Source organism: Erinaceus europaeus, chromosome 7, assembly GCF_950295315.1.
Source record: "Erinaceus europaeus chromosome 7, mEriEur2.1, whole genome shotgun sequence".
In the NCBI taxonomy this organism is placed as follows: domain Eukaryota; kingdom Metazoa; phylum Chordata; class Mammalia; order Eulipotyphla; family Erinaceidae; genus Erinaceus; species Erinaceus europaeus.
Genome location: NC_080168.1, coordinates 98,331,837 through 98,351,207, shown reverse-complemented (window position 1 = coordinate 98,351,207; position 19,371 = coordinate 98,331,837). Strand labels below are relative to the sequence as shown.

General features: G+C 41.2%; 2 protein-coding genes across 6 annotated transcripts in view; one reads left to right on the top strand and one right to left on the bottom strand.

Moving 5' to 3' along the window:
• HELB (DNA helicase B) overlaps positions 1-8,315 on the top strand; it is a 36,614-nt gene extending 28,299 nt beyond the window's left edge. For both annotated transcript variants that reach the window (XM_060194977.1, XM_007516877.3), the window contains exons 12-14: positions 5,038-5,529; positions 6,553-7,372; positions 7,437-8,315. In XM_060194977.1, the coding sequence (XP_060050960.1) occupies positions 5,038-5,529; positions 6,553-6,657 (597 nt within the window). In that variant the 3' untranslated portion in view covers positions 6,658-7,372; positions 7,437-8,315. The remainder of the gene's footprint in view (positions 1-5,037; positions 5,530-6,552; positions 7,373-7,436) is intronic.
• An 8,959-nt stretch (positions 8,316-17,274) lies between these two features.
• Positions 17,275-19,371, bottom strand: part of GRIP1 (glutamate receptor interacting protein 1) — a 795,045-nt gene continuing 792,948 nt past the window's right edge. For all 4 annotated transcript variants that reach the window (XM_060194981.1, XM_060194983.1, XM_060194984.1 and 1 more), the window contains one exon: positions 17,275-18,538. In XM_060194981.1, coding sequence (XP_060050964.1) covers positions 18,314-18,538 — 225 coding nt within the window. In that variant the 3' untranslated portion in view covers positions 17,275-18,313. The remainder of the gene's footprint in view (positions 18,539-19,371) is intronic.

Genomic DNA, 19,371 nt, shown 5'->3' with positions numbered 1-19,371 from the left:
CTTTAAAAAACATAAAAATAAACATCCTCTCGTGCTGTAGTACTTCCCGTGTGGTGCTGAGTGCTCAGACATACACTATGTGCATGGAACATAAGTCCCATACCCTGTGAGCCATCTCTCTAACCCGTGACTTAGATGTTTATGTATGTTAGTACCCCAGGTTAGGCGCACAAAGTGCAAAGTGCAATGATCTGCAAAAGTATCCTGGTTTGAGCCCCTAGTTCCCCATCTGAAGAGGGTGTGCTTTGCAAGTGGTAAAGCAGGTCTGCAGGTGTCATTCTCTTTCCCCTCTCTGTCTTCCCCTCCTCTCTCAATTTCTTTGTCCTATCCAACAACAATAGCAACAGCAACAATGGAGAAGAACACGGCAGCCAGGAGCAGTGGATCCATAGTGCAGGCACTGAGCTCCAGCTCCCTGGAGGCAATAAATAAATAAATAAATAAATAAATAAATAAATGAGTCGGGGGGGGTAGCGCAGCGGGTTAAGCACAGGTGATGTAAAGTGCAAGGACGTCATAAGGATCCTGGTTCGAGTCCCCGGCTCCCCACCTGCAGGGGAGTCGCTTCACAAGCAGAGAAGCAGGTCTGCAGGTGTCTATCTATCTATCTCTCCCCCTCTCTGACTTCCCCTCTTCTCTCCATTTCTCTCTGTCCTATCCAACAACAATGGCATCAATAATAACTACAACAATAAAACAACAAAGGCAACAAAAGGGAATAAATAAATAAATATTAAAAAGTAAACATTACTATAAATAAATAAAGAATAAAGGGGCCAGGAAGATAGTTAAGCATTAAAGATCAGAACTGGTGCCAACAGCCCCAGGAGTCCCAGGCATAACTCCCCAAATCACCAAGTACCAGCGTTGATGAGTAGTACCCTAGCCTGTCTCATAAAATTAAGTAGGTCTCTTAAAACAGAGCTATAAGTATGGAGAGACAGTTCATTGGGTAGGGCGAATGCCTTGCCATGCACACAGCCCAGGTTCAAACTCAGTAACACATGGGAATGCCCTCAACCTGGGGGCAGCTTCAGTGCTATGGTATCTCTCTTTCTGTCCATCTCAATGAAAAAAATGACCTGGGATCTTTAAAATTGTACATTGGCAAGACCCCACCTCCACAGGAAAAGAGAGCCAGCTGAGTATCATATTAGAAGGTGGCAATAGCTATGGAGAGGCTGTGGGAGTGGGATGCAGTTGTAATTGAAATAGGTGGTCAGGCTGGGCATCATTGAGATGGTGACAAGTATCTCCCAGGTATTTGTAAGAAGAGTATTATAGCGACAGGGAATAGCAAAGACCAAGGATTCAAAGGTGACGACCTTTCTGGCATATTTGAGAGTCAGGAACAACAAGGAGACCAGTGTGGGAGAGTATCAGGAGTGAGGTATGGCTGGCTGAGAAGTGGGGTGGAAGGATAGGGATAGAAGTCACCTCCTAGAGTCTTCTAGGACTGCAGTATGCAACATGGTAGGCAAATCTGACTTGCTGTTTTTGTATATACAGGTCTTATTGGAACATAGCCATATTCACTTACATATTGGATACAGCTGTTCTTATATTACCAAGGATAGTTCCAATACAGACCCTCTTTCTTGCCTATCATGGAAAAAGATTTTGACACCCACCCCACTAAGGTCCATGTAGCCTTTCAGATTTTAAATCTTTAAAAGCATAGAGAGTAGTAATGGTTTGTGACTATGTATACCAGCTGTGGAATTTTACAACTTAGAGAATTGGAACTTAGGTCTTTCCAAGTAAATGTACAAACTTGAAGAAGCTTGATTCTAAAGATTCCAAAAAACTTAAAATGACAGGTTAGTAAGGTTAAGGTAGGCACTCACATCTTGCTTCGTAAATAACGCCTTTGACTAGCGTTTTAATCATTCATTCCACACAACACTGGGTAAACAGCAATGAACAGTGAGACCCGAGCCAGCCTTCACAGAGCTCACAGTCCTCTGAGAGGCATATTTAAGAAGGCAGATATGAGTACTCCAGCTGGGAAAAGTTCTGTGATGAGAAAATCCATGTAGAAAAGTGGGCAGATGCTGGGAGATAGCTCAGCTAGGTACTTATACACATCACTTTGCCTGAGGCTTGGGCTTGATTGCAAACACTGCTATTCCCCATGAATAGCAGTAAGGAAACTTAAAGGTGGAGCAATGCTTTGATATCTCTCATAGAGAAATTGAGTCTGAGAAGCCACTCAGCAATATCGTGTGTGTGTGTGTGTGTGTGTGTGTGTGTGTGTGTGTGTGTGTGTGTGTGTGTGTGTGTGTGTGTGTGTCCCTCAGCTCATTACTTGCTGTATTATTAACACCAGCATGAGCCAGGTGGAGGCCATGATTTGGGGAGAGCAGGCTGATCACAGAGGAGTTCCCTGGGCCTGATGGAGCTTGGTACCCAGGTAGGCTAAGGGGAGGAAGGTGGCGGGGAGGGGAGCCGGCTGGCTCCAGAGGGTTAGATGAACAATGTGAAGGGCTAAGACTTTGAGAGCCTGGGAGCCAGTAGTGGGTTTTCATCTGAGTCTGGGTTTGGATTTATATTTTATAAATATCAACGTGGCTGCTGTGTGAACAGAGGATTACATCGTGTGAGCTCAGGGAGATTGACTTTGAGGCCATTACACAAATTGCATATATTACAATGATAAAGAACTCTGCTAACTGTAGGTAGTTTAAGTAAGTATACACTTTGTATACTGAGTATAGTTTAAATAAGTACACACTTTGGAGATGCTAGGTGAGAAAAGGCAAATGTACCCTTTTATTTTGCCTCCTTCCTTCTATTCTTTTTCTTTTCTTTTTTTTTTTTTTTTTTGAAGATTTTATTTATTAACGAGAAAGACAGGAGGAGAGAGAAAGAACCAGCCATCACTCTGGTACATGTGCTGTAGGGGATTGAACTCAGGACCTCAAGGTTGAGAATCCGGTGCTTTATCTACTGGACCACTTTCCGCACTATTTTACTTCTCTTATTCCGTGTGTTTTAATTTTGTTCTTTATTGAATCAGTTTATGTTACATACCCAATTTATGTATATACACACACACAGTTTTTTTAGTCTTTGTTTTCAAAATAGTATGTCAGTTATCTCCATATAGGCATATAAGTATACAGGGGCCAGGTGGTGGCACACCTGTTTAGGTGCACCTTACAATGCACAAGGACCAGGGTTCGAACCTCCAGTAACCACCTGCAGGGGGAAAGCTTCTCAAGTGGCGAAGCAGTGCTGTAGGTGTCTCTCTGTCTCTCCCTCTTTATCACCCCTTTCCCTCTTGATATCTGGCTGTCTCTATCAAATAAATAAAAAGATAAAAAAATTTTAAAAGTATACAAGTAGTTCATACTTTTATTCTTTTTTTTTTTTTTTTAAATAGTTCCATGTCCCATCCACTCCATTGGAAGCTTCCCTGTTTAATTATTCTGGGAGCATGGACACAGGATCATTAGGGGGTGCAGAGTGTGGGTGTTCTGGCTTCTGTAATTGCTTCTCTACTGGACATGGACATTGGCAGGTTGAACTATACCCCACAGCTTGTTTCTTTCTTTATTTTTTTTTTAACTTTTTATTTATTTATTTATTCTTTTCTCTTTTTTCTTTTTAATTGGGGAATTAATGTTTTACATTCAATAGTAAGTACAATAGTTTGTACATGCATAACATTCCCCAGTTTCCCATATAATAATACAACCCCCACTAGGTCCTCTGAATCCTTCTTGGACCTGTATTCTCCCCACCCACCTACCCCTACCCCAGAGTCTTTTACTTTGGTGCAATATGCCAATTCCATTTCAGGTTCTACTTGTGTTTTCTTTTCTGATCTTATTTTTCAACTTCTGCCTGAGAGTGAGATCATACCATATTCATCCTTCTGTTTCTGACTTATTTCACTTAACATGAATTTTTCAAGGTCCATCCAAGATCGGCTGAAAACAGTGAAGTCACCATTTTTTACAGCTGAGTAGTATTCCATTGTGTATATATACACCACAATTTCCTCAGCCACTCATCTGTTGTTGGACATTTGGGTTGCTTCCAGGTTTTGGCTATTACAAATTGTGCTGCCAAGAACATATGTGTACACAGATCTTTTTGGATGGATATGTTGTGTTCCTTAGGATATATCCTCAGGAGAGGAATTGCAGGATCATAGAGTAGGTCCATTTCTAGCCTTCTGAGAGTTCTCCAGACTGTTCTCCACAGAGGCTGGACCAATTGACATTCCCACCAGCAGTGTAAGAGGGTTCCTTTGACCCCACACCCTCTCCAGCATTTGCTGCTGTTACCTTTTCTGATGTATGACATTCTCACAAGAGTGACGTGGTATCTCGTTGTCTTTATTTGCATTTCTCTGACAATCAGAGACTTGGAGCATTTTTCATGTGTTTCTCGGCCTTTTGGGTCTCTTCTATGGTGAATATTCTGTCCATGTCCTCCCCCCATTTTGGGGTGGGGTTATTTGTTGTCTTGTTGTTGAGTTTGGCAAGCTCTTTATATATTTTGGTTATTAAACTCTTGTCTGATGTGTGGCATGTAAAGATCTTCTCCCATTCCCACAGCCTGTTTCTATCTTTCCCTAGTGAAGAGTTGAAGTTCTGAGACACATTGGTCAGGTCATCTGCCTAGGGAAGTCAGGATAGAATAATAGTAGCTTCTGCAACTTTAATATCGTTCAGATTTGTTGTCGTTACATAAGTTGCAGTGGGGAAAGCACATTTACACACAAAGCCATACAATCATTTCAAACTCTTTCACTAAGGGCGATTGAGCCTGCAGTCTTTAAAGTTTATGACTGTGTTTCTACAAGCCAGCTGTGGCTCTGTGAGACCTGAACTTGGCAGACTAATTAGAAAGCACAAGTCCTTGGGCAATGACTAAAATGGAGCTTTCAAGGTAGATTAATATGAGTACTATGACCAGGTGGAAGGTGTCTGGGAGCACCTGGAGGACCTGGCTGTCTCCCTCCCCCCAGCCCTTTCAAAGCCCTGAACCATTGTACTCTAGTAACTCTGGATCCTTCCTACTCAGGGGTCAGAGGAATGCACCATTGTCTATGTGGTGGGGCAGGCAGGCCGCCAGCACTGGCAGCACGTTTACACCGCGGTGACCAGGGGCCGCTGCCGAGTGTACGTCATTGCAGCAGAGTCTCAGCTCCGGAACGCAATTACCAGACACAGCATTCCTAGAAAAACACGTCTAAAACACTTTCTGCAAAAGGAACTTTCCATGAGCTCAGTGGTTCCTGAGGCTCCAGCAGCTCCGTCAGACTTTGCATCCCTGCCAAAGAGCTCAGGGGACTCCAGAGGCTCCTTCAGCACACAGCTGCCAGCGTGGCCACCCCCTGCAGCCACAGCTGCCATGATGCTCAACGGTAGCCCCGGAAGCCAGGCCTTTGCAGACACACAGAGATTCTCTTCTTCCCAGGAAGTGGGTACAGATGTACAGAATTCGCCAACATCTCGAGGATCCAAAAGAACTGGTGGCATTGATGTAGATGAGAGCCCAAGCAAAATCCTTATGGTAGGAATGGCATGCTCATGGGCTCCTATTTTATTTCAGTATTGCTGGTGCAAAGTACCTATATGCATATGAACTTTTTTTTTGCCACCAAGGTGTGCCAGCACTATGAATCTACTGCTCTGAGTAGTTGCTTTTTTTTTTTTTTTTCTAATTTTTACTAGGACAGAGACAAATTGAGAGAGGAGGGGGAGATAGGGAGAAGGAGAGAAAGATAGACGCCTGAAGGCCTGCTTCACCACTGCATTCCCTGCAGGTGGGGGATGGGGGCTTGAACCTAGATTCTTGCACTTGGTAATATGTGTGCCTAGCTGAGTGTGCCACTGCTTGCCCACCCCACCCCCCTTTTTAATAGAGACAGAAATTGAGAGGGAAGGAAGGAGAAGGAGTGGGAACAAGTGACACCTGCAGTATTGTTTCACTGTTTGTGAAGCTTCTGCCCTGCAGGTGGGGACAGGGGCTCACACATTCAGGTGAAGCCAGTCACCATTGAGACTGAGAAGCCTCCCAAGGAAGAGATTTTATCGGGAAAGTGAGAAAAGCAAAGAATGTTGGGGGCAAGTTTTTTTTTTTATTCTCCCCTCTCCTAATTGGTTGTAGGATCACTGCTGATTTTAAACTTGTCTGTACTCTAGATCCACTCATTGATAAGGAATTTCCATTTTAGCAAAACAAGACAGAGCACCTTGTCTTTAATCTTAATATTCTTCTGTTGCCATCTTGAACACTTGATTTTAAAATAAGGGCCCAAGGCCTGCCAGGTTAAGTAATGGTTCTTACCTCTACCTTTAGACTTATTTGCTCATTTTGCAGGCTAGTACTGGAGCTGTGTACAGGGGATGCCACAGGAAGCCAAAACAAACAGGACTTTACAGATTGCTAATGGTTGATTGCTCTCTTCTGTTCTTCCAAAAGGTGGGGGTGGGGGTGAGGGCTGGTCTGCTTTTTAGAGAAGGAGCTAGACATCTATCCAGCAGGCTGAATACATTTTGTACAAAAGTAACTTTATTTTTATTGTTCTAACAGGTGGAAGAACCATCTCCACAAGTGTCTTCCAGACTTCAGAATTTGAGACTAAACAGTTTAACTCCAAGGCAACTTTTCAAATCCACACATAATCAAGGAACGTGATTTTATTTCAGGTTGTTCAAACTAATTGTCTTATGAGTTCCCCCTACTCAACACAAAATGAACATCATTGCTTCAGAGTGTCAAGATAAAAGAGAAAGTGAAGTTTCATTTTAAGGTGTTTGTATTTGTGGATGTTTTTAATTCATTTGATCAAAGAAAACTGATTTCACCATTTGTCATCATGAGAACTGATAGTACTGGACACAAAAGGAGAAGATATATCCCAACCAATTTAAAAAAACACTTTATTTTTATGCCATCCCCTTATGAATTTCTGTGATCACTGTTGGTGACCTGTGTCAGTGGGTTGAAGCAATGGTAAAGATATCCTTTGAATGTACTGACACACTCTCTCTCTCTCTCTCTCTCTCTCTCTCTCTCTCTCACACACACACACACACACATTCCTTCACTATACTATTCAGCTGTTGGCTTATGGTGGTGTTGGGGAATGGACCTGGGAACTTGAATACCTCAGGCATGGAATTCTTTGTACATAACCACTAGACTATAACCCCCCCCCCCCATCACATTTGTTTCATTAACAGTTTCCTTCTGGGAAGTAAATGGTCATCTTACAAGTCCACTTCATACTCCACTTCATTGCTGTTTACCTCACCTGGGACTTCTTATGGGGAATTTCTTTTGAGCTGGGAGCACACTGTTTTTGATTCTGAGATGTAATTGAAGTATAGCCATATATATATATATATATGTATATATATATATGTATATATATATATATATATATATATATACATATATATATATATGTTTAGCATGCAGTGTATTGATTCGGTACACTTAAATATTGCAATACCGTTACCACTGCAGTTAGCTGGCACCTCCATCATGTCTCACAATTATTTATTTGGAAGCACATTCTGATGTACTTGGAATATTACATCATTACCTTAGGAAGTCCCTCCCCCTTCCTCTCCAGATCAATGTGTATTTTTTAGAGTTGTTTTTTCGTTAAATGATTAAAAAGGTGTATTTCCACTTAGGAAAAGCTACCCCAGTCTTAAAAATCACCTCATAGGGGTCTCTGTCTCTCTATCTCCTCTTCTATATTTCTGGCTGTCTGTATCCAATAATTAAATAAATATAATAGAGATTTTAATATAAATAAAATCTTTAAAAATTACATTGATAAAATTCACTTATCACTCATCCATGAAAAGTGCAGAGCACACAAGTCAGTGGCCTTTAGTACATTGAGAGCCATTCAGCACTGCAAGGCAGTTTGCACATTCTAACCACCTTCTCCTGTCAAATAAGCCCTGTGCCCCTAAGCTCTAATTCTCTCATCCCCAGACAACTACAAGCCTGCTTTGTCTCTTACTGATTTGCCTTTTCTGGATCTTTCATATAAATGGAATCATGCAATAGGTCGTCCTTGGTTACTGACTGCTTTGACTTAGTATAATATTTTCAGACTTCATGCTGTTCCATGTATGAACATTTCATCGCTTTTATGATTTTTATTAGTGAGACATGAGAGAGAGAGAGATAACACCAGAGGGTTACTTTGGCATATATAATGCCAATGATTGAACTCAGGACCTCACACAAGTTCTGTTACTGTGCTACTTTCCCAGTCTGTATCTCTTTTTGTTTTTTAAGAAATGAATAAAGAGCTGATACTGTTTCTTTCATCGAGATCTCCTGGGCAGCCTCTTTAGAAAGACCATTCAGTGACCTTGATGAAGATTGTATCGTTACTGTACTGATGGAAATACTTCTGGCTTTTGTTTAGGCTGCATTTTGAAATCAAATCTTGCTGGTTTGAGATGACATGGCAAGATCAAGAACCTGGACTTAAGTTTTGAAGGTGTATCCAGTAGAACAAGAGGATTTTGTTGACATAGTAAGACAGAAGACTTTCCATCTCTTTATTATTAGTGTTCCATTTTATAGGTAGAGCACACTGATTTTATCTATTGATCAATAACGGATATTTGTATTGTTTCCACTATTTTTTTTTGTTGTTGCAACTACTGACTTTATGGCTATCATGTGTAAGTCTCTGTGTAGACATACATTTTCATTTCTTTTAGCTGTATACCTAGGAGTAGAATTTTTTTTAATTTTTTTTTATTTAAGAAAGGATTAATTAACAAAACCATAGGGTAGGAGGGGTACAACTTCACACAATTCCCACCACCCAATCTCCATAACCCACCCCCTCCCCTGATAGCTTTCCCATTCTCTGTCTCTCTGGGAGCATGGACCCAGGGTCATTGAGGGTTGCAGAAGGTAGAAGGTCTGGCTTCTGTAATTGCTTCCCCGCTGAACATGGGCGTTGACTGGTCGGTCCATACTCCCAGTCTGCCTCTCTCTTTCCCTAGTAGGGTGTGTCTCTGGGGAAGCGGAGCTCCAGGACACATTGGTGGGGTCTTCAATCCAGGGAAGCCTGGCCGGCATCCTGGTGGCATCTGGAACCTGGTGATTGAAAAGAGAGTTAACATACGAAGCCAAACAAATTGTTGAGCAATCATGGACCCAAAGCTTGGAATAGTGGAGAGGAAGTGTTAGGGAGGTACTCACTGCAAACTCTAGTGTACTTCTGCTTTCAGGTATATATTTTGCAGTAGTTTATGGATACGTGTGAACATATGCTCTATCTCACAGAAACTGGTGTATATCTAGGTTATGGGACTTTGTTAGAAAGTGAACCACCTGAGATGAAATTAGAGTGTACTATAAAAGGAAAGGTCTCACCCGAGTAATGAAGCTGAAGGGTTGTCATTCCACACGTGAAGTCTCTGGACACAGTCTGAGGTGAAGCATGTTGAGGTGGCAATCGTTGCATTGGTTAGGTTGTGATCGGCAGATGCAATATTATTTGGTATGGATTGGGAGAGGCATACGGGAAAGTGGGCCCTATCCAAGGGTTCCAGGACTGGGGGAAGTAGGGGCTCTATAGTGGAGATGTGAGGTTCATGCTGTCTTAGGGTTCAAAAAGACAATCGATAGTTAATGTTATCATCACATTATTTGGTAATTGGGCTGACTTTGAAAAGTCCTTTTGTTATGGTTTGCTGTACAGTATCCAGTATCTTGTATATAGCTGTGCTATTGGATGCTTCTAATCTACCTGGTCTAGGCTTTTGAGAGAGTCCGCATATCAAATACACAGCCTATATATTAAAAGGATTCAGTTTGTGTTTGAAAAACTTTGAGACATATAATTGATTTTCCCCCTCTCATATTAATTAACTAGTGATTTATATGTCTACATTTTGCTAGGAGTGTACATAAACACCATTCCCACCACCAGAAGACTGTGACCCATCCCTCCCACCCACTCCCACCCCCCACTGTCCCAGGAAGCTGCATGTCTACCCCTCACCACAGGGCTTTTACTTTGGTGCCCTACTTACAATTTGATCAGGCCCTGCTTTTAGTTTCCCTTTCAGATCTTCTTACTCAACTTCTGTTGATGAGTGGGATCATCCCATACTCATCTTTATCTTTCTGACTTAGCTCACTTAACATAATTCCTTCTAGCTCTGTCCAAGATGGGTCAAAAAAGGTGGGTTCATTGTTCTTGATAGCTGCATAGTATTCCATTGTGTATATATACCACAGCTTTCTCAGCCACTCATCTGTTGTTGGGCACCTGGGTTGCTTCCTGGTTTTAGCTATTATGAATTGTGCTGCTATGAACATAGGAGTACACACCTCTTTTTGGTTGGGTGTTATGGAGTCCTTGGGGTATATCCCCAGGAGAGGAATTACTGGGTCAGAGGGAAGGTCCATGTCTAGCCTTCTGAGAGTTTTCCAGACTGCTCTCCACAGAGGCTGTACCAATTTACATTCCCACCAGCAATGTAAAAGGGTTCCTCTGTCCCCACATCCTCTACAGCATTTGTTGCTGCTGTCCTTTTTGATGTATGCCATTCTTACAGGAGTGAGGTGGTATCTTAGTGTTGTCTTAATTTGCATTTCTCTGACAATCAGTGACCTAGAGCAATTTTTCATATGTTTGTTAGCCTTTTGGATCTCCTCTGCAGTGAATGTTCTGTTAATATCCTCTGCCCATTTTTGGATGGGGTCATTTGCTTTTTTGGTGCTAAGTTTGCTGAGCTCTTTATATATTTTGGTGATTAGTTTCTTGTTTGATGTATGGCATGTGAAGATCTTCTCCCATTCTGTGAGGGGTCTCTCTGTTTAATAATTTCTTTGGATGTGCAGAAGCTTTTCAATTTGATGTAGTCCCATTGGTTTGTTTCTGCTTTAGTCTTCCTTGCAATTGGGTTTGATTCATCAAAGATGTCCTTGAGGTGTAGGTGGGAAAGTGTTTTACCAATGTTTTCCTCTAAGTATTTGATTGTTTCTGGTCTGACATCTAGGTCTTTGATCCATTTGGAGTTGATTTTTGTTTCTGGTTAGATAAAGTGGTTCAATTTCATTCTTCTGCATGTTACAACCCAGTTTTCCCAGCACCATTTATTGAAGAGAGCCTCCTTTTTCCATTTAATCCTTTGGGCCCCCTTATCAAAGATTAGATGTCCATAGGTGTGGGGATTTATTTCTGGGCTTTCAATTCTGTTCCACTGGTCTGTGTGCCTACTTTTGTTCCAGTACCATGCTGTTTTGATGATGATGGCTTTATAATATAGTTTGAGGTGTGTACTCCTATGTTCATAGCAGCACAATTCATAATAGCTAAAACCTGGAAGCAACCCAGGTGCCCAACAACAGATGAGTGGCTGAGAAAGCTGTGGTACATATACACAATGGAATACTATACAGCTATTAATCATTTATCTGGAACATGAAAACACCTAGAATTGCCAAAACCATCTTGAGGAAAAGAAACAGAAATGGAGGCATCACACTCCCAGGAGTAGAATTTCTTAGTGATACATTTCTGTTTAACCTTTTGAGGAACTGTCAGGCTGTTTTCTTTTTTTTTTTAATTTTTTATTTATAAAAAGGAAACATTGACTAAACCATAGCATAAGAGGGGTACAACTTCACACAATTCCCACCTCCAGAACTCCATATCCCATCCCATCCCCTGATAGCTTTCCTGTTCTTTAACCCTTTGGGAGTATGAACCCAGGGACATTATGGGATACAGAAGGTGGAAGGTCTGGCTTCTGTAATTGCTTCCCTGCCGAACATGGGTGTTGGCAGGTCTATCCATACTCCCAGTCAGGCTATTTTCTAAAGCCGCCACTACACCAGCAGTCTGAGGGTTCTATTGTAGTCTGTATTCTAATACTCATCATCTACCTTAGTGACTACGGCCATCCTGCTGGATTTGAAGTGACATTTCACTGTGGTTTTGTGTTTTTCTTAATGCTAGTGTTGACCATCTCTTGATTTATTAGTCATCTGTATGTTTTCTTTAGGGAAATAGCTATAAAAAAATCTTGTTTCTCAGTGTGGTACCTGAAAATGAACCCAGGGACTTTGTTCATGTATTATACCACTGTGTGGCCTTCTGGGAATAATTTATAGGAGAACAGGAGACAGAGCGGTGTGACACCACAGTACCTATCTACTATCCCTGGAGTTCTGGGGCCATTTGGAGCTCAAGCTCTAGGCCTCTTGCATGGTAAGGCGTGCACTTTACTAGCTGAGCTATCTCCCATCCCCTACACAGCTCTCTGATGCATTTTAAAAATATATTTTATTTTTGAGAGAGATGCAAAGGGGTGGGGAGAGAAAGAGAGAGGAGAGGAGAGAAATACCGGGGATTGAACCTGGGATTTAGGAGCCTCAGGCATGAGAGTCAATTTGCATAACCATTATGTTATCTCCCCTACCCTCTGATGCATTTTTTAAATTGGGTTATTATTCATTTTCCTGCAGGGATATACTCTACCCATAAGTCCCAGGGTGGGGGGAGGAGGGCTTGCAGATATGTTTTCCCATGCATATTATTTAGTATTTCATTTTTTTTTTTTTTTTTTTTAAATATTTATTTTATTTATTTATTCCCTTTTGTTGCCCTTGTTGTTTTATTGTTGTAGTTATTATTGTTGTTGTCGTTGTTGGATAGGACAGAGAGAAATGGAGAGAGGGAAGGGAAGACAGAGAGGAGGAGAGAAAGATAGACACCTGCAGACCTGCTTCACCGCCTGTGAAGCGACTCCCCTGCAGGTGGGGAGCCGGGGTTCGAACCGTGATCCTTATGCCGGTCCTTGTGCTTTGCGCCACCTGCGCTTAACCCGCTGCGCTACAGCCCGACTCCCAGTATTTCATTTTTTGATGATGTTCTTTGAAGCACAGATTCTTAATTCTGATCATATCCAGTGCATCTGTTTGTTGCTGATTATGTTTGTTATATCTAAAAAAAAAAAAAAATCATCGCCTTTATAAAGTCATGGAATTTGTCTGGTCCCTCTCAATTTCAAGGCATTTTTGGTATATTAAAAAAAAAAAATCATTGCCTTTACAAAGTCACCAGTTAAGTTTTCCGATCCTTAAAAAATGGGTTTCTGTATCTGCTCTCATTTCTTTCAGAAATGCTTTGTAATTTCAGAGTGTTCTGTACTTTATTAGATTTATCCCTACCTTATTTTTGAAACTACTGACAAGGGAATTGCTTTCTTAATTTATTCTTGGTTTGTCACTAATGTTTAACATTACAACTGACTTTTGTATGTTGACCTTGTATCTTGAAACCTTGCTAAATTCATTTACTAGTAGGTTTTTAGTGACTCCTTTAGGATTTTCTATAAAGAGATTATATCATTCTCAAATAGATATAGTTTCACATCTTCCTTTTCAATCTGGATTCTTTCTCTCTCTCTCTCTCTGTTCCTCTAGGGTAAAATTTTCTCTGAGGCTTCATACCAGCACAATTCCACTGTTTCTGGCAGACTCCATTTTTTCCCCCCTGAGAAGGATAGAGGGAGTAAGGGAGGGACCAGCTTTAGCACTGCTCCACATCTTGTGAAGCTTCCACGTGTAGGTGGTCCCACATGGTGACTGGGTGCTTGAACCTAGGTCCTAGAGCAAGGTAAAAGTATGAGCTCTGCTGGTTGAGCTACCTCTCAAACTCTGAGAATCTTTTAATTTTTTAAATAAATAATTTTTTAAATAAATGTAAATTGGTCCAGCCTCTGTGGAGAGCAGTCTGGAGAACTCTCACAAGGCTAGACATGGACCTTCCCTCTGATCCAGTAATTCCTCTCCTGGGGATATACCCCAAGGACTCCATAACACCCAACCAAAAAGATGTGTGTACACCTATGTTCATAGCAGCACAATTCATAATAGCTAAAACCAGGAAGCAACCCAGGTGCCCAACAACAGATGAGTGGCTGAGAAAGCTGTGGTATATATACACAATGGAATACTATGCAGCTACTAAGAACAATGAACTCAACTTCTCTGACCCATCTTGGTCAGAGCTAGAAGGAATTATGTTAAGTGAGCTAAGTCAGAAAGATAAAGATGAATATGGGATGATCCCACTCAACAGAAGCTGAGAAAGAAGATCAGAAAGGGAAACTAAAAGCAGGATTTGACTAAATTGAAAGTAGGGCACCAAAGTAAAAACCCTGTGGTGAGGGGGAGGGTGGACATGCAGCTTCCTGTGCCAGCATGGGGGTGGGGTGGGAGTGGGTGGGTGGGATAGGACACAATCTTTTGGTGGTGGGAATGGTGTTTATGTACACACGTATTAAATTGTAGTCATATAAATCACTAATATGAGAGGGAGGGAAATTGATTGTCTTAACAAAGGGACTTTTCAAAGTTAACCCAATTACTAAATAATGTGATAACAATTAACTATCCATTGTCTTCTTGAACCCTAAGAACCTCACATTTCCACTATAGAGCCTAAACTTCCCCCAGTCCTGGGACCCTATTGTAGGGCCCATTTTCCTGTATGCTTCTCCCAATTCTTATCAAGTAATATTGCATCTGCTGATCGAAACCTACTCAATGCAACGAGTGCCACCCCAGCATGCTTCACTTCAGACTGTGTCCAGAGACTTCAGGTGTGGAACGACAACCCTTCAGCTTCATCACTTGGGTGAGACCTTTCCTTTCATAGTATTCTATAATTCCATCCCAGGTGGTTCACTTCCTAACAAAGTTCCAAAACCTAGATATAGACCAGGTTCCAGGAGATATGTTCACACGTATCCATAAACGAGGGCGAATTATACCTGAAAGCAGTAGTACACTAGAGTTTGCAGTGAGTCCCCCCAACACTTCATCTCCACTATTCCAACCTTTGGGCCCATGATTCTTCAACAATTTGTTTGGCTTTGTATGTTAACTCTCTTTTCAGCTACCAGGTTCCAGATGCCATCAGGATGCCAGCCAGGCTTCCCTGGACTGAAGATCCCACCAATGCGTCCTAGAGCTCCACTTCCCCAGAGACTCACCCTACCAGGGAAAGAGAGAGGCAGATTGGGAGTATGGACCGACCAGTCAACGCCCATGTTCAGCGGGGAAGCAATTACAGAAGCCAGACCTTCCACCTTCTGCAACCCACAACGACCCTGGGTCCATGCTCCCAGAGGGATAGAGAATGGGAAAGCTATTGGGGAGGGGATGGGATATGGAGATTGGGTAGCAGGAATTGTGGGGAGTTGTACCCCCCATCCTATGATTTTGTTAATGTCTCCTTTCTTAAATAAATAAAAAAAAATTGTCACAACTTTATCCCAGTTATCACTGGGGTTTGGTGCCTGCACAACCCCCCCCCCAGCTTCCTATGGCCATCCTCCCCCCCTTTTGTGATAGATAAATTGAGAGGGAAGGGGGAGACAGTGAGAGACACAGAGACACCTTTAGCACTGCTTCACCACTTACGAAGAAGCATCTTCACCCACAGGTGAGAGGTAGAGGCTTGAACCCAGATCCTTGCACATGGTCATGTGTGATCTTTATTGGGTGCAACACTGCCCAGGCCCCTTCATTTTGTTTTCTTCTTCTTCTTCCTTCTTTCTTTCTTTCTTTCTTTCTTTCTTTCTTTCTTTCTTTCTTTCTTTCTTTCTTTCTTTCTTTCTTTCTTCTTCTTCTTCTTCTTCTTCTTCTTCTTCTTCTTCTTCTTCTTCTTCTTCTTCTTCTTCTTCTTCCTCTTCTTCCTCCTCTTCCTCCTCTTCCTCCTCTTCTTCCTCTTCTTCTTCTTCTTCTTCTTCGTCTCTTCTTCTTCTTCTCCTTCTCCTTCTTCTCCTTCTCCTTCTACTCCCTCCTCCTCCCTCCTCCTCTTCCTCTTCTTCTTTTCTTCTCCTCCTCCTCCTTCTCCTTCTTTCTTCTCCTTCTCCTCCTTCTTCTCCTCCTCCTTCTCCTCCTCCTTCTTTCTTCTCCTCCTCCTCCTCCTCCTCATTCTCCTTCTTCTCCTTCTCTTCCTCCTTCTTCTCCTTCTCCTTCTCCTCCTCCTCCTCCTTCTCCTCCTACTTCTCCTCCTCCTCCTCTTCTTTCTTCTCCTTCTCCTCCTTCTTCTTTTTCTTCTTCTTCTTCCTTCCCCCTCCTCCTCCTCCTCCTCCTCCTCCTTCTTCTTCTAGAATTTCTAGTGTATTGTTAACTGGAAGAGGTAAAAAACAATTATCTGGTTGCTCTCAGTTTACTATGCCTGCATAGTAAGCTGGGGAAAAAAAATTTGGGAACTATTATGTAGTTATTTTTAAAAGATAGCATACTTTAAATGTGTACATTTTGATAGCTTGTGTAAAAATATTTCATTGAGTACATGAAATGTTCGCTGAGGGCAGATGTTGCGATCCTCAAGTTAAGTTCCATCTTTGTCATCTAAAAAGTAAATGTATCATTAAGTGTGTGTGTGTAGGAGATGTTAGTTTTTTTTTTACAGTGTTTTGGCATTCTGGCATGTATTTCTCCCACAACAACCCTAGATTATAAATGTCATTGTCAATGTTACAGGTGGGGGAACTGATTTACTTTAAGTAAATTTCATCCTACCAGTGCTTACCACAGCTGGTATTCAAACCTAAACTCAATTCCAGAGTCCATGCTTTGCTCAGTCTTTGTGCTTTGAAACTTGTGGCAAATCTGTCCTTTAGAAGATCATGTAACAGTAAGCTTTATATGAATATTATTATTAGTTTACAACACTAAAGACTTCTAAACACCAAAAAATGCATATCTCTTTTTTTTTTTTGGCTTTTTAAAATCACTGTTTATTACATTTGGTAGAGGGTTTTTCCATACAAATATTTGCAACAATTTTTAATTCCCCAAAACCATACATAGACGATAAATACCATGCTATTAAAGTATTAAATTTGTACAAAAATACTTTACAGTTTAATACTTGTTTGTTACAAATAAAAATACATATTTAAGTGACTCATGATCTTTTTTTTTCTCTTAACATGAATCTGCTTTATACTTTCTCACCCTGGCGGTTCTGAAACATGATTGAAATAATGTATGTATTTAGCTGCACAAAAGAAAAAGTGAGTTTTTTTTTTCCTTTAAAGGACACAGTGTTCAGATGCTTTCCTAAGCGCTTGTTTGAATTATCGATGGAAATGAAGACGTTGGGAAAATAGCCCATTTCATTGTGGAGACTCTACAATCAATATACAGATCTATTTTTTTAATATTCACCAAATAACAATTAGTATAACTATTCAAAATATCTGAACAAATGAAAACAGTTGCTGACGCACATTAAAAGCAACTGTCACAATTTATTGCTTTGAGGGATGATAATTGGCAATGCATTTTGTGAAGAATGTATTTACAGTTTCGGTAAGTGGCATGGCTCAGAACAAAAGATTCCAGTGTCGTCTTTAAGTACATGTGCTGTACACCCCTTAGTATAACCAGCTTCCAAAACATGTCAAGCAGTATAAATTCGACTTGCCTATTGTTAAGATAAACCTCATTTTAATAGACTTCATTCTCTCTTTAAATCCTTAGTCTTGGGTTTTTAAGATAAGACAACATAACTAAGTTTCAGTGTTACTAATCATTCTAATTCATTAATGAGACTTTTAGCTATTAAAATTGTGTCCTAAAAAAAAAAAAACAGGTCACAAGACATATCCTGTTTGATAATCTGTTGCATAGGGAATAGCATACATCTTAAATCATTCCTATACTTGGGCAAAACATTGACCACCACCTATTATGGTCTCCTACGTGCATCGTTGCCAAAACCTTTTATGTAACTTAGTTTTTAGCTGTACTCCTCCCAAAGCAGAAGTCCCAGGGTGCCCCAAACTCTAGTTCCCCTAGTAAAGCCTGTTTTATGAAAAGTCTCCTTGGTCCAGCTCTTACATGAATGACTTTTTAGTAAGAAACTGATTTCAAAGTGAATTAAGGAAATTATCAGAGAATATTTTCCAATGGGCATTCCTCTTTTTAAAAAAGTGACGGGAAGGTGAACTGGTTGAAAAAAAAAAAGCCTTTGATGTTCACTGTAGGGGAGGGGCATCCTACTGATTGTTCTGTTTTTCCTCTACCAGTGGGTTTGGCAGGATATCTGCCAGATACCATAGTGGTCACCCAAAAAGACGCCTCTTCAACTTGAAAAGGGAAGTGAACATGAGCCATGAGAGAGATTTAAAAGACCCCTGTGCTTACAGTTAATGCCACGTGATTATCTGTGCTTCGAATGCCACAGAAATCGCAAAGGGATTTTTTTTTTTTTTTTTTTTAGCACCATGTAGATATTGTCTTTTGTCCTGCTTTATAAAAAGCGTTGCTATAATGTATTAGTGGGCTCTCGCATCTCCAAATTACCACCATGGCCAGGCTGTTGGTAAAAAGCACTGTTCTGTTCACTCCACTCTCCTGGTAGAGTCTGATCTATTGACTTCTGTGAGGCAAGTGGGTTTCTACTGATAACCAGGTCCAGCTTATTTCCAGATTCTGCTATGAGGGGCACGACAAGGCAGCAGTCAAAGTCTCTCGTTCGGACGTGATTAACCTGCAAGATTAAGAAGGGTCATTATAAATTACTGTTATCATACCCATAAATAATTCCCCCACCCCTCATAACACTTCAGGTTAACACTTAGTAACATGTTATTTAGAGCCTTGAAAAAGTGCTTAAACAAGCATCTTGTTGAGAGACAATCGTTGCTCTGACCACACAACACTGTGGTTGGTCCGTTTACTCTCTGCTACTAAGTGGCAAAACCCTTGAAAGCAGGGGACAGAGAGACAGTCTAACATCCTTGGGCTGAGCTGATTGCTCTCCCTGTGACAAGCGCTCCATTTGCTGAGTATTATCCCCTCTTACAGAAGGGCAAAATGAGGGGGAGTTGGCTCTCAGATCTGCTTCAGATCAGCTGTCAGTGAGGCCCAAATAGGATGTGATCCTAGGTAGTCTGATTCCAAAGCCCCTGTTCTTGGCCATGATGCAGAACTACTGTAAAAGCAAGTCCACCTTCATATACATATGCTCACCTTTTATTCCTTCCCCCCTTTATTTTATGTAGAGACAGGCAAAGAGGGGTAGAGGGGGAAAGATCACAATATGCAAGCTTCCTTCAATGCTGTGGAGGCTGGGCTCGAACCTATCATGGCAAAGCAGCACACTATCCAAGTGAGCTATTTTGCTGGCCCTATTTCTCTTTAATCTTTACCAACAAGTTTAAACAAAATTTTTTTATTTCCTTTTGTTGCCCTTGTTTTATTGTTGTAGTTATTATTGTTGTTGTTGTTATTGATGTCATCCTTGTTGGATAGGACAGAGAGAAATGGAGAGAAGAGGGGAAGACAGAGAGGGGGAGAGAAAGACAGACACCTGCAGACCTG